This window comes from Heterodontus francisci, chromosome 2, assembly GCF_036365525.1.
Source record: "Heterodontus francisci isolate sHetFra1 chromosome 2, sHetFra1.hap1, whole genome shotgun sequence".
NCBI lineage: Eukaryota > Metazoa > Chordata > Chondrichthyes > Heterodontiformes > Heterodontidae > Heterodontus > Heterodontus francisci.
Genome location: NC_090372.1, coordinates 51481343 through 51494712, shown reverse-complemented (window position 1 = coordinate 51494712; position 13370 = coordinate 51481343). Strand labels below are relative to the sequence as shown.

Here is a 13370-nt window from a genome sequence, read left to right as displayed (position 1 = left end):
CTCTGAATTCACTAAAGACACATGAACCCCAAGAGAGAAAAGTCTCCTACAACGAACAAGGTTTAAGAAGAATACTGGGTCCCAACAAAAAGCAAGATCTACCTACAATCAAGGACTCTACAGTGAGCTCGAAGACCTGAAACAAAAAGTCTTCAGATATTGCCTCAAACTTTTCCATTGTATTTTTCTTCAGCTCCTTTATGTCTCTATTTGCATGTGTGTATCGCGCATACATGCTAGTGTGGCCATGTCGTGTATCTGTAGGCATTAACCGAATTCGCGTTTAAGTTTAATAAAGTTTAACTTTTCTTCTTGAAACCTAAGAAAGCCTGTTTGTGCTGGTTTCTTTGCCTTATAATTGGAAAGCGATGAAGAAGGATTCACCAAGAGGGAGCTAAAAAAATGGTGTGTTTAAAATTAAACCCTGTTACAGTAAGATCAGGTGAAGGCTGAGAGGGACCCCTAGACACCTTTCTCACCTGGTCATAACAGAAATTTGGGTGCTACCGAATGTTACCCATAGAGAAACAAGAGAAATTGCAAGTGGGAAGCCAAATTGTTCCCAATCAAAAAAGAGCAAATTTCAATACAGGTTTTCTTGTGGTTGTGTGTGATTGAATACTAACATGTCAGCAACTGAAGCGAGTAGCTCTGGCCAAGCACCTTGGGATAAGTTAAAAGCACTGTCTATGGAGGAGTCGAGGAAAATGGCTGAGCAATGTGGGATCACTGTACGTGGCAAGGCTAGGAGCTCTGGCCAACCATTTTTCCCTTGAATCTGAAGAAGCAGAAACAGGTTTAGAAGCCGACTCCAATAGGGTATTGTTAGCAAAGATACAATTGGAACAGAGGAGACTTGAATTAGAGGAGCGAGAGAGAGAAAGACAGGAGAGGGAGAGAGAAAAAATATTCCAGAAGGAATGCAAATAGAGAGAGTTGAAGCGGCTTGAGTTAACTAGGGGATGACAGAGTAACCCCAGTGAAAGCATGGCCAATATGGAGCAGCATAATTCAGGACTGGTTACCAAAATGTTTAAACTAGCTCAACTAATTCCAAAATTCAATGAGGAGGATGTAGAAGTATTTTTATGTCATTTGAAAAACTGGCAAGGCAGCTAAAGTGGCCAGCTGAGACCTGACCTCTTTTACTACAAAGCAAGCTAACTAGAAAAGCCCATGAGGTTTATTCCCTGTTGCCAGATGAGAGTTCATCAAATTATGAACTGAGGAAAAATGCCATCCTCGGGGCAAATGAATTTGTACCCAAAGCTTTTCGCCAAAAGTTTAGAACCCTCAAGAAGCAAGCTAATCAAACTTATGTGGAGTTTGAAAGAAGTAAGCAGCTGGCTTTTGACCAGTGGCTGAGGGCTCTTAAAGTACAGCTCAGCTATGAGACTCTCAAAGCAGTAATTCTGTTAGAGGAATTTAAAAACTCTCTCCCACTCTCCATAAAGACCCATGTAGAGGAGCAGCAGGTTCAGAAAGCTCGGCAAGCGGCCGTTCTAGCTGATTAAATTCTTTAATTTATAAGTCGGTTTCTCAGGGAAGAATCTTTCCTAGTCACCCCCACAAATCCGAAAAGGACAAAGGGTGGGAAGGTGTTAGGAGCCCTAGAAGTCCTGAGAGAGAGGAAAGCAGAGGCACAGGGGGCCCTCCTCCAGCCAAAAAGTAAGGTGCTGTGAGCAGGAGTGAGACCCGGAGACCTGTGTGCTTCCATTGTAATAAAGCAGGGCATTTAAAAGCTGACTGCTGCAAATGAAAGGGAAAACCTGCAGAATTAATCAGGGCACACCCGCTCAGTGAAGAAGTGAACCTGATAGAAATCACAGCAGGACAAGCTGTGGCTTTAACAGCAGTAAGAGTGAGACCCAGGAAGCTTATGGCTGCAAGTGCAGGAAAATTTAACAGGATTCCTGAAGGTTTTCAGGGTTTTGTGTCTGAAGGGAAAGTAACCCCATACCACTCAAGTGGGGCAAGCAAGCCCATAGTAATTCCCAGGGACACAGAGGCTACGAGGCAGTGTATGCTTGTACCTGTATACCAGGTGCACCTGGAGTGCGACCTAGTTTCAGGACTGGTGACTGTAGGGATTGTCCATAGTTTGCCTGTGGACGGGGTTGACCTGCTCCTAGGTAATGATCTGGCGGGGGTGAAGATGGTAGCCCCCCCAGTAGTGAAAGAAAAATCGCAGGAGGTCAGAGAGACAGGGCAGTGGCGGGAGACGGACCCCTGCAGTTTCCCTGAATGTGCAGTGGATCAGGCGTGAGCAAACCAGCTCCCCCAGAGGAGACTGCACTAGCACTGCTGGCAGATGACCATGAGATCGCCTGTCCGAGACTTTTTTTGGAAAGTTAGGAGACCCAGGGAATGTGTTAAATGGATTTTCCCTAGTTGAGGCTCAGCGAGCCGACCCAGTATTGTGAGAGTTAGCACAGGCTGCCCAGTCTGAAAGTGAAGCAGAGGGAGTCCCTGTTTGCTACTATTTAATGAACGATGTACTGATGAGGAAATTGAGTTCTCCTCCCAGACCTGAGAGCAAGGAGTGGACAGCAGTTCACCAGTTAGTGGTGCCACAGAGGTATCAGAGACAAATATTAAGAAGGGCCCACAGGACTATACTGGCTATACATGTCGGTATACGAAAGACAAAAGCCCGCATAAGACAGCAGTTTGACTGGCCTAAACTCCACAGAAATGTGGTGGAATACTGCAGGGGTTGCCCCATGTGCAAGATTGAGGGGAAACACCAGCCTACAGTGAAACCTGCACCCCTAACTCCTGTACTAGTGTTAGGAAGATCCTGCAGGAGAGGGCTGGTGAACTGTAAGAGACTGCCGCCGAGAACAAAAAGGGACAGGCAGGCATAAGGCTGGCAAAAGGTTAGACAGGGAAGGGGAAAAAGTGACCAAGAGGGCAGGTTAAAGGAAGTCCGTGAGGAATCTCGGATGAAATCCAGTCAACCAACCCTGAAAAATGTGAAAAGTTAGACCCCACATCGTTCTATGCAAATACTAGAAGCGCCCCACCAGATTTGCTAACAGCATTTACAGGAACCTGCAGCGACAAAGAAAGACCTCTAGGGGGCAGAGAAACCATGAGGGTCGTGCCTCACCTCATTGAGGTGCCACAGGAGAGTGCAGCGGAGTCTGTACAAATACCTGCAGGCAGGAGTGTCCTCTGGCACAAAGGGGAGATTAGCAAAGAATCCTCCCCCACAGTCGGTTAAAAGAAAACCACCTATCCCCTTCAAATGCCTTTGCACGACTCAGCAAAGCCCTGAAGGAGAGTTCAGGTTAGACCCGCCCAATACTAAAACTCTTGAAAAAAAAATTACCTAAAAAAAAAGACCCTAGGCAGCCATGGAAATGGGCAAACCGAAGAGAAACTTCCCCAAGAAAGAACCACATGTTTATTAAAATGCCAAAAAAGGGGTGATTTTAATAAGTTTTAGGAATTGTGAATGAATGAGAGAAATGCATTTTTTTTCTGTATCTTATATTTTCTCTCGACCCTTTTAATGAAATGTGTTTTTCTCAAATCACATTTCATTCCGCTGGGTGTAAAGGTGTCATGCAGGCTCCCAACTGCCAAGCATGAGGCATATTAATTTTGCCACATGGACATTGAATTTCAAACTGTTGTTGAAGTGAAGAAAGGACTTGCTTTAAAAAATGGCAGATCTTGGCTGGAAAGACATTTGCATATTAGCAGACAGGTCTTGGAAAGGACAAAGGACCTTTCCCTGACACATTCAACCCACAATGGACTTTTGATCACCAGACGTTGAAGGTGGGGGAGCTCGCATTCCAAGCTGACTGCTCAGATGGCCGAATACACAAACGGACATGGTCAAACCAGCTAGTCACATGACTAACCTGCTGGGCAACCTGAGTTTTTTGAATTTGTGCCAACAGCTTGGGCTGAAAGTATGTTTGCTCGTGGTCTGAGAAGATCACTCCTGTCTGCTCCTCTCTTTCTCACAAGCCTCTGAATCCACTGAAGACACAGGAACCCCAAGAGAGAAAAGTCTCCTACAGTGAACAAGGTTTAAGAAGAATACTGGGCCCCAACGAAAAGCAAGATCTACCTACAATGAGCTCGATGAACCGTAACAAAAACTCTTCAGATATTGCCTCAAACCTTTCCACTTTATTTTTCTTCTGCTCTGTTCTGTCTCTATTTGCATATGTGTATTGCATATGCATGCTAGCGTGGGCATGTCATGTATCCGTAGGCATCAACCAAATTAGAGTTTAAGTTCAAGTTTAATAAATTTCAACTTTTCTTCTTTAAATCTAAGAAAGCCTGTTTGTGCTGGTTTCGTTGCCTGATAATTGGAAAACGGTGAACAAGGATTCACCAAGGGGGCGGCACAGTGGCGCAGTGGTTAGCACCGCAGCCTCACAGCTCCAGCGACCCGGGTTCAATTCTGGGTACTGCCTGTGTGGAGTTTGCAAGTTCTCCCTGTGTCTGCGTGGGTTTTCGCTGGGTGCTCCGGTTTCCTCCCACAGCCAAAGACTTGCAGGTTGATAGGTAAATTGGCCATTATAAATTGCCCCTAGTATAGGTAAGTGGTAGGGGAATATAGGGACTGGTAGGGATATGGGATTCGTGTAGGATTAGTATAAATGGGTGGTTGATGGTTGGCACAGACTCGGTGGGCCGAAGGGCCTGTTTCAGTGCTGTATCTCTAAATAAATAAAAATAAAGGGGGAGCTGAAAACACGGTGTGTTCAAAGTTAAATGCAGTTACAGTAAGACCAGGTGAAGGCTTAGAGGGACCCCTAGGCACCTTTCTCACCTGGTCGTAACAGCAGGTAAAACAGTAAAGGAGCAATAGGCAACCTTCAATGAGGAGATAGTCCAGGGATAGACTAGACACATTATTTTGAGGGGAAAAGGAAGAACATCCATGCTACTGGATGACTACAGATATAAAGATTAAAATGAAACAGAAAAGGAGGCTTATGATCAAAATACAGAAGCGTAGAGAAGAACCAAAAAAGGAAATAAGAGGTGCAAAGGGAGAGCATGAGAAAAGATGATCAGGTAACATAAAAATTTACACTTAAGTATTTTGACACAGAGTCACACAGTCATTTACGGCAGAGAAGGGGACCATTCAGCCCATTGAGTCTATGACGGCCCTCTGTAGAGCAACCCAGTCAGTCCCATTCCCCCACTCTATCCCTGTAGTCCTCCAAGTTTGTTTCCTTTGAGTGTCCATCCAATTTCCTTTTGAAATCATTGACTGTCTCTGCTTCCACCACCCTCATAGGCAGCGAGTTCCAGGTCATTACCATTCATTGCGAAAAAAGCTCTTTTTCACATGCCCTCTGCATCTCTAGCCCAAAACCTTAAATCTGTGTCCCCTAATCCTTGTACCATCAGCTAATGGGAACAGTTTTTCTTTGTCTACCTATCCAAATCTGTCCTAATCTTGTACACCTCGATCATACCTCTCCTCAATCTACTTTGTTCCAAGGAAAACACCCCAGCTTCTCCAACCTAACCTTGTAACTCAAATCCCTCATCCTTTGCACCTTCCCAAGGACCATCACATACTTCCGCAAGTGTGGTGACTAGAACTATAGAAACATAGAAAATAGGAGTGGGAGTAGGCTATTCAGCCCTTCGAGCCTGCTCCGTCATTCATTATGATCATGGCTGATCATCCAACTCAGTAACCTGTTCCCGCTTTCGCCCCATTCCCTTTGATCCCTTTAGACCCAAGAGCTATATCTAAGTCCTTCTTGAAAACATACAATGTTTTGGCCTCAACTGCTTTCTGTGGTAGCGAATTCCACAGGCTCACCACTCTCTGGGTAAAGAAATTTCTCCTCATCTCAGTCCTGAATGGTTTACCCCGTATCCTTAGAATAGAGACATAGAAAATAACTGGACGCAATAGTCTAGTGGTGGCCTAACCAGAGCTTTATAAAGGTTCAGCATATCTTCCCTGCTTTTGTACACATGACCTCTATTTATGAAGCCCAAGATCCCATATGCGTTGCTGACCACTCTCTCAATATGTCCTACCACCTTCAAAGATCGATGCACATGAACCCCCAGGTCCCTCTATCCCTGTACACTCTTTAGAACGGTACCATTTAGTCTATTTTGCCTCTCTCTATCCCTTTTGCCAAAATGCATCACCTCACATTTCTCTGTATTAAATTCCATCTGCCATTTGTTTGTCCATTCTGCTAGCCTATCTATGTCCTGTTTCAGTTGATTGGTATCATCCTCACTGCCTGCCACACCTCCAAGTTTGGTACCATTGGCAAATTTTGAAATTTTACTCTGTATTCCAATATCCAAGTCATTTGTGTATGTCAAAAAAATCAGTGGTGCTAGCACTGAACCTTCGGGAATACCACAGTCTACCATCCTCCAATCTGAAAAACAGCCATTAACCACGACTCGCTATTCTGTGCCCTTAAGCCAACTTTTTATCCAAGCTGCCACTGACCCTACTATTCCATGAGCCTCAATTTTGTTAACCAGCCTTTTACGTGGTACTTTGACAGAGGCCGGTAGAAGATTTTTGGGAACATCCTCATTATCTCAAAAAAACAGCTGCATCCAGTTTTGAAGAAAACAAATCTTCATATCACACAACAGCAGGAAAATATAACAAAATTTAAAACGGCATGATAACAACCTTTTTTAATTCATTCGTGGGATGTGGGCGTTGCTGGCTAGGCCAGCATTTATTGCTCATCCTTAATGGCCCTTGAGAAGGTGGTGGTGAGCTGCGTTCTTGAACTGCTACAGTCCTTGGGATGTAGGTACACCAACAATGCTGTTAGGACGTGAGTTCTAGGATTTTGATCCAGCGACAGTGAAGGAACAATGATATAGTTCCAAGTCAGGATGATGTGTGGCTTGAAAGGGAACTTGCATGCGGTGGTGTTCCCATGCATCTGCTGCCCTTGTCCTTCTAGATGGTAGAGGTCACAGATTTGAAAGGTGCTGTCGAAGGAGTCTTAGTCAGTTGCTGCAGTGCATTTTGTAGATGGTACACACTGTTTGATGGTAATGGTAGAGTGGGGAATATGCTGGGCCATGAGGTTACAGATTGTGGTTGAATACAATTCTGCTGCTGCTGATGGCCCACAGCGTCTCATGGATGCCCAGTTTTGAGTTGCTAGATCTGTTTGAAATCTATACCATTTAGCATGGTGGTAGTGCCACACAACACGATGGAGGGTATCCTCAATGTGAAGACAAGGACTGTGCGGTGGTTACTCTTACCAACACTGTCATGTACAGAGGCATTTGCGACAGGTAGATTGGTGAGGACGAGGTCAAGTAAGTTTTTCCCTCTTGTTGGTTCCTTCACCACCTGCCGCAGACCCAGTCTAGCAGCTATGTCCTTAGGACTTGACCAGCTCAGTCAGTAGTGGTGCTACCAAGTCACTCTTGGTGATGGACATTCAAGTCCTCCACCCAAAGTACATTCTGTGCCCATGTCACCCTCAGTGCTTCTTCCAATTGGTGTTCAACATGGAGAAGCACAAAGCCATCAGCCGAGGGAGGGGGGGCGGTAGGTGCTGATCCTTGCCCATGTTTGACCTGATGCCAAGAGACTTCATGGGATCCAGAGTCAATGAGGACTCCCAGGGCAACTCCCTCTTGACTGTATACCACTGTGCCACCACCTGGATCTGTCCTGCCGGTGAGACAGGAGATACCCAGGGATGGTGAAGGCAGTATCTGGGACATTGTCTGTAAGATATGATTCCGTGAGTATGACAATGTCAGGCTGTTGCTTGACTAGTCTGTGGGACATCGCTCCCAATTTTGGCACAAACCCCCAGATGTTAGTAAGAAGGATTTTGCAGGGTCGACAGGGCTGGGTTTGCCGTTGTCGTTTCCAGTGCCTAGCTCGATGTCGGGTAGTCCATCCGGTTTCATTCCTTTTCTTGGACTTTGTAGCAGTTTGATACAACTGACTGGCTTGCTCGGCCATTTCAGTGGGCATTTAAGAGTCAACTACATTGCTGTGGGTCAGGAGTCACATATAGGCCAGACCAGGTAGGGACGGCAGATTTCCTTCCCTAAAAGTGACATTACCACTATGCTACTGCCTCCCAACTCATTTGTTATGTATAACTGCATTGGGAAAAACATAGATAAACACACAGTGTCACTCAGAAACCATCAGCTCATCATAAAACTTTGCTGCCTCAAGTTCAAGTGGGAGAAAGAAGTGTGATTAATTGGTTCTGATATGCTCCAGTTCCGCCATTCCAATCAATCTGATTGGTTCTCATCGTATATCAACTGGTACAACCTCCACGCCCATTGAAAAAAGCTGCTTTCTCTTGTAAAGTTATAAAAGTGAAATGCTATCATCTTAAAATGATTGGTGGAATGGATGAAATGATTGTCAAAACATATGCGGGCTCCCAAGGGTGATCCAACTATGCAGTTCCTGCTACATGAATCCTGCTGACCTCATTGCCTGAATTCTTGATAATGTGCTCCAACTGGCCAAAGATCCAAACTGGGAATACTAAAATCTAGAATCTATCCTTATTATTTTTCATCCTCAGTTTGTCTGGTGCAGCATTTTTCTCACTAGTAACAGATCTGGGAATTTGGGCACATCTGATTTGTGGCCCCAGATTTTCCTTTAGAAGTTCATGGGTGCTGCAAATGGGCATGTGCCTGAATTCTTAATAGGGCTGTTTCTCCAATTCCAGTGGGGAGAGGAGGGTGGCCAATTAAAACCAATAGAGGGAAATTAGAGGGCTGGATTTTGTGAAGGATGCGGAGCTCCCGGTGCCAGGCTAAAAAGGCAGGGAAACCCCAACTCGGCCTTTTCATGGCCCCCCAGAGCGATCCTCTGGTGTTTTGAAACCTAAGAGGTCCACGATAGGATCCCCGTCACTTTCAGCAGTATTGGCAGCGCCACTGGGAGCAGTGACCACAGCCGATACTGCAAAGGCCTTGGACCCACGCCTCAGGTAAGTGAGGCGAGGTCACCGGGGCCAGTCCAGAGGATCCTGGCGAGTGGGGGTGGGAAGGTGGGCATGAAGTCCGGGGGGGGGGGGGAGCCATGGAGTTGTAGGTTTTGCTGGCGGAGGTCCTCGTGGTCTACAGATTGCCTATGAAGGAGGACCCCTCCAAGCCTGCAGGAAGGGCATCTCATTTTACAAGACACCCTCCCCTTGTGGCAGAGGCATCCCCTGCTGCTGGCCAGATCCCAGCGGCATCAGGAAGAGGTTCTTAAGTGGCCATTAATAGGCCACTTAAGGGCCTCAATTGGCCTCTGGGCAGGAGGGCTGTCGTCGGCCTATCCCACCCCCGCCAAAATCGCTTGGTGACGGGGCGGCGGCAGGACGGTGATGGGCCCTCCGCCCCTGCCACTTGTCACGATTCTATGGGGCCGCCCCCCCCCGCCTCTGCCCCCACCTCAGGACCATAAAGTCCAGCCCATAGTGTGCACTCGGCAAATTGCCATGATGTACCCCCAAGAGAGTATGGAATCACCTCATTTGTGTCCTGGCAATTCAAAATAACGTTACTATCATGGTGGAAATGGGATCTAGCTCCTCAAGAAAGCATTAACATCCAGCCCATCCACAGATAAATGTGCAGCTCCTCAAAGATAGCCAAAAGAAAGAGGAATTTCAGCAAGCAGTAGCTGCGCCTTTGCTGAAAAAAACCATTAACAGTGAACCTCAGAGTCCAGAAGGGGAGTGGGCATCCTTTCAGGATACTATGTATGCAACAGCAGAAGATTGTCTTGCTGTAAGGAAAAGAAACGATGCCTGCTGGTTCAAAGCTCATGAAGCTGATTTATCTCCAACGATTGAAGCAAAGAAGAAGGAAAGAGTGCAGTACATGGACACCCCTAGCAATGTAATTAAACTGCAAACAAGGGAAGAGTCCCAAAACGTCCAGCGAGAGAATACTGTTTGATCTCTGTTGACATATCCAGACGTGTGCTGAAAATGGTGATGCACATGGAAGGTTTGCCGGACTTAAAGAGGCTTTGGGCCCTGTTGTCATCAGATCTACTCCGCTAAGTCCTACTGCGGGAGAAATGATCCCTTCCAAAGGAAGAATTATGGACTGTTGGGTAGAGGCCGATCTGGATTTATACAATAGACAAAATGCAGTAAATGAAGAAGCAATGTGCTTTTTTGACCAACTAGTTAAAGATGAACTAGATGTGCCTGCACCCCCACCCCCGCCATGGGAGATTTTATAGCAGCACTAAAAAAAAATGCCAACTGGGAAAGCAACTGGTGCTGATGGATTGCCAGCAGAACTCTATAAGGTGAGAATTCCTAGACTGCATCATGAACTGTTCTTGCTTATCATCAGCATATGGAAAAAAGGAGGTCCCAAGGAAATGAGAAATGCCCAGATCGTAACCATGTACAAGAACAAAGGTGACATGTCAGATTGCAACAACTACTGCAGCATTTCACTATTGTATGTAGTTGCAAAGATCTTTGCCTGGATAGTACTCAGTCGCCTACAAAATGAGCCAATGTAACTTCAGAGCTGGTTGTTTAACCACAGACATGATCTTTACATTGAGCCATCTTGAAGAAAAGCACAGACAATAGCAGAAGCCACTGCAGGGTTGTGTTCTTGCACCAATGCTGTTTAGCATTGTCTTCTCCTGCCTCGGGATAAAGATTTTAAAGAAGTAATATTACTATGCACAAGATCAGATGGAAGACTGTTCAACCTATCCAGATTGAGAACAAAGACCCAAGTAAGACATGTTCTGATATTTGAACTCCTGTTTGCTGATGATGCAGCTTTTGTAGTGCATTCAGCTGAAGGCCTGCAGTCAATTGTAAGTGTCTTCTCAACTGTTGCAGAGGAATTTGTGGTCGCAATCAGCCTACAAAAAACAATGACAATGACTCAAGGTGGACAGTCTGAAGCAGCATTACAACTAAACAACACTGAATTGAACAACGTAAACAAATTCTGTTACCTGGGGTCAATAATCTCAAGTGAAGTGAAGCATGATGAGGAGATACCAGCTCATGTTGGTAGTGCTGCTGCAGCATTTGGAAAGGGCCTGGAAAAACACCAAACTCACAATTGCCACACGACTAAGAATATATAATGTCTGCATATTAAGTAGGCTGCAGTATGGCTGGCGCTGAAACTTGGATTACATATCAGAAGCAGGAACGCAGATTAGAATTCATTTCATATGCATTGCTTGAGAAAGATCCTTGGGATCTATTGGTAGCATAGAGTCTCTAACACATAGGTACTGCAGCTTTCCAATTCGGAAAGCAGCATGGCAATGCTCAAGCGATGTTGACTATGATGGCTGGGCCACGTCGTTAGAATGGATGATGGTTGCCTACCAAAAGATGCACTGTATGGAGAGCTTGATGGGTGCCAGTAGACCTGTCGGGCAGCCAAAGCTAAACTACAAGGACTCATGCATGCAAGACATCATTTCATGCCAGATTCACTTAAACAGCTGTGAACAGTCTGCACATGACCAAAACACTTGGCGCCAAAGTCTCCATTTTGGAACACAGAAATTTGAAAAACTACATCTTCAGATTGCCACAGGAAAGCACCATTGCAGGAGGGAGTGTGTGGCAGTAGCCCCTGCATCAGCGAATGATGATCTACCACGCCCCCATTGCAACCAGCAATGCCTTGCAATTGGACTGTATTACCACCAGAAGACTCACAACAGCTGAGCAGTAGATGTGAATCATCGGCAACGATGCAGACCCAAAGAAGGAATCCAACTGTGTTTAGTCATATTTGTGCTGAATTATGCTCAATGTGACCCAAGTTGAATTCATCCTTATAATGAAAATAATGATGAAAATTAAATGACAATAAAAGCACATGGTACTTATTCAGACAAAACATGAGATACCATTCTTCAGGTGAGACTGTGCCATGGTGTTAGATTTCCACTGAACCAACTCTAATTCTCCTGTTTGTGGCGTGGCTTAGTGGATTCTGATCAAGATTTTACTATAAAACCAAAAGTCATCCCTGTGCAGTCATTATTTTACACTATTTAATGACTTCAGCACTGGCCTTCATAACTTCAAGATGAATACAAATGATTACTAAGAACTGTTCCTTAGTACAGTCAGATTTGTGGTTGTGATTCTTATACACTGAGGCCACATCCTCAGTAACTACTGAGGGAGGGAAAATCATTAGAAGGATCAATTGAAAGTTGCAGTGACTGGGAAGTGGTCATCCACCTACTTCCCTGGCTGCACTTGCTTAGTGACATGGGAAGACTGAAGAAGGGAGAGTATCACTTACAAATAAAGGTCAAAACATTTTTAAAAAATACTCTGATAAGCATTTTCTGTTAAAAATATGACACTATAACTGAAGCTGCAGTTAAATCCAGGAACAAGATGCATGTGTATGATAATTGCTGTCTGTTTCACTCACCCTCTTCTGAAGACTTACCTTTTTCAAAAATTTCTTTCAGTACCCCTCGTTTTATTAGCTCCTCTCTGCTTTGCCGTGAGGAAATCTTTCTTTCCAGAGCTGAAAGTAATAGATATTATGTTTAGATACAAAGACTGCAAATAACAGAGATCGCATTTAGATACAGAAACTGTGTTGAGATACATAGGGAGTAAAATGTGTTAATATCTAAAAACGGACGCAGCGATCACAATACACGATTAAACTGCATCCATTGCTTCCAATGCAGGTAGCGCGCAAACTTTGTGCTACCTGCTCATTTAAATGATTGCAACATGCAGCCAGCACTAAGAGGTTGCATGTCTGAACTAGGCATGCAAAATCGTGACAGGCCAGCACAAGTTCAATCTAACCTACGTAACAAAGCCAGCCTGCACCCCTTAAAAGGGAGATACATTTTGGCTGGAGCAGGTGCTGGAAGTATTTCTAGATGTCATGTTGACCTGGAAAAGAGATAGGAAAGGCACAACGTTGCTGACATTCTGCTGGAGGATATTATCCAGGTCTGACAGTTGAACAGTTACAGAGAGACTAAACAGTTGTGGAATCAACTGAAGAGGTGAGAGGTAGGGCTGGGTTTGTCAGAGTACATGTGGAAGCTGTCAGCATGGCACAGCTGGTGGGACTCTGGCCTCTGAGATAGAAGGTTGCAGGCATAATCCCACTCCAGAGACTTTAGCACATAACACAGGCTGACACTCCAGTGCAGCTGAAAGTGACTGCCCTTGACATCAAGGCAGCATTTGATCAAGTGTGGCATCGAGGAGCCCGAGCAAAATTGAAGTCAATGGAAATCAGGGAGACAATCTTCACTGGTTGGAGTCATATTTAGCACAAAGGCTGTGGTTGTTGCAGGCCAATCATCTCAGACCCAGGACATCACTGCAGGATTTCCTCAGGGTCAT

General features: G+C 45.2%; 1 protein-coding gene across 10 annotated transcripts in view; it reads right to left on the bottom strand.

The window, feature by feature from the left end:
* Positions 1-13370, bottom strand: part of LOC137384353 (phosphatase and actin regulator 1-like) — an 859907-nt gene that overhangs the window by 335870 nt on the left and 510667 nt on the right. For 7 of the 10 annotated variants that reach the window (XM_068058280.1, XM_068058335.1, XM_068058324.1 and 4 more), the window contains 2 exons: positions 12445-12525; positions 10970-11056 (listed from right to left, as the gene is read on the bottom strand). In XM_068058280.1, coding sequence (XP_067914381.1) covers positions 10970-11056; positions 12445-12525 — 168 coding nt within the window. The remainder of the gene's footprint in view (positions 1-10969; positions 11057-12444; positions 12526-13370) is intronic. The other 3 variants (XM_068058345.1, XM_068058270.1, XM_068058289.1) reach the window with 1 other exon arrangement.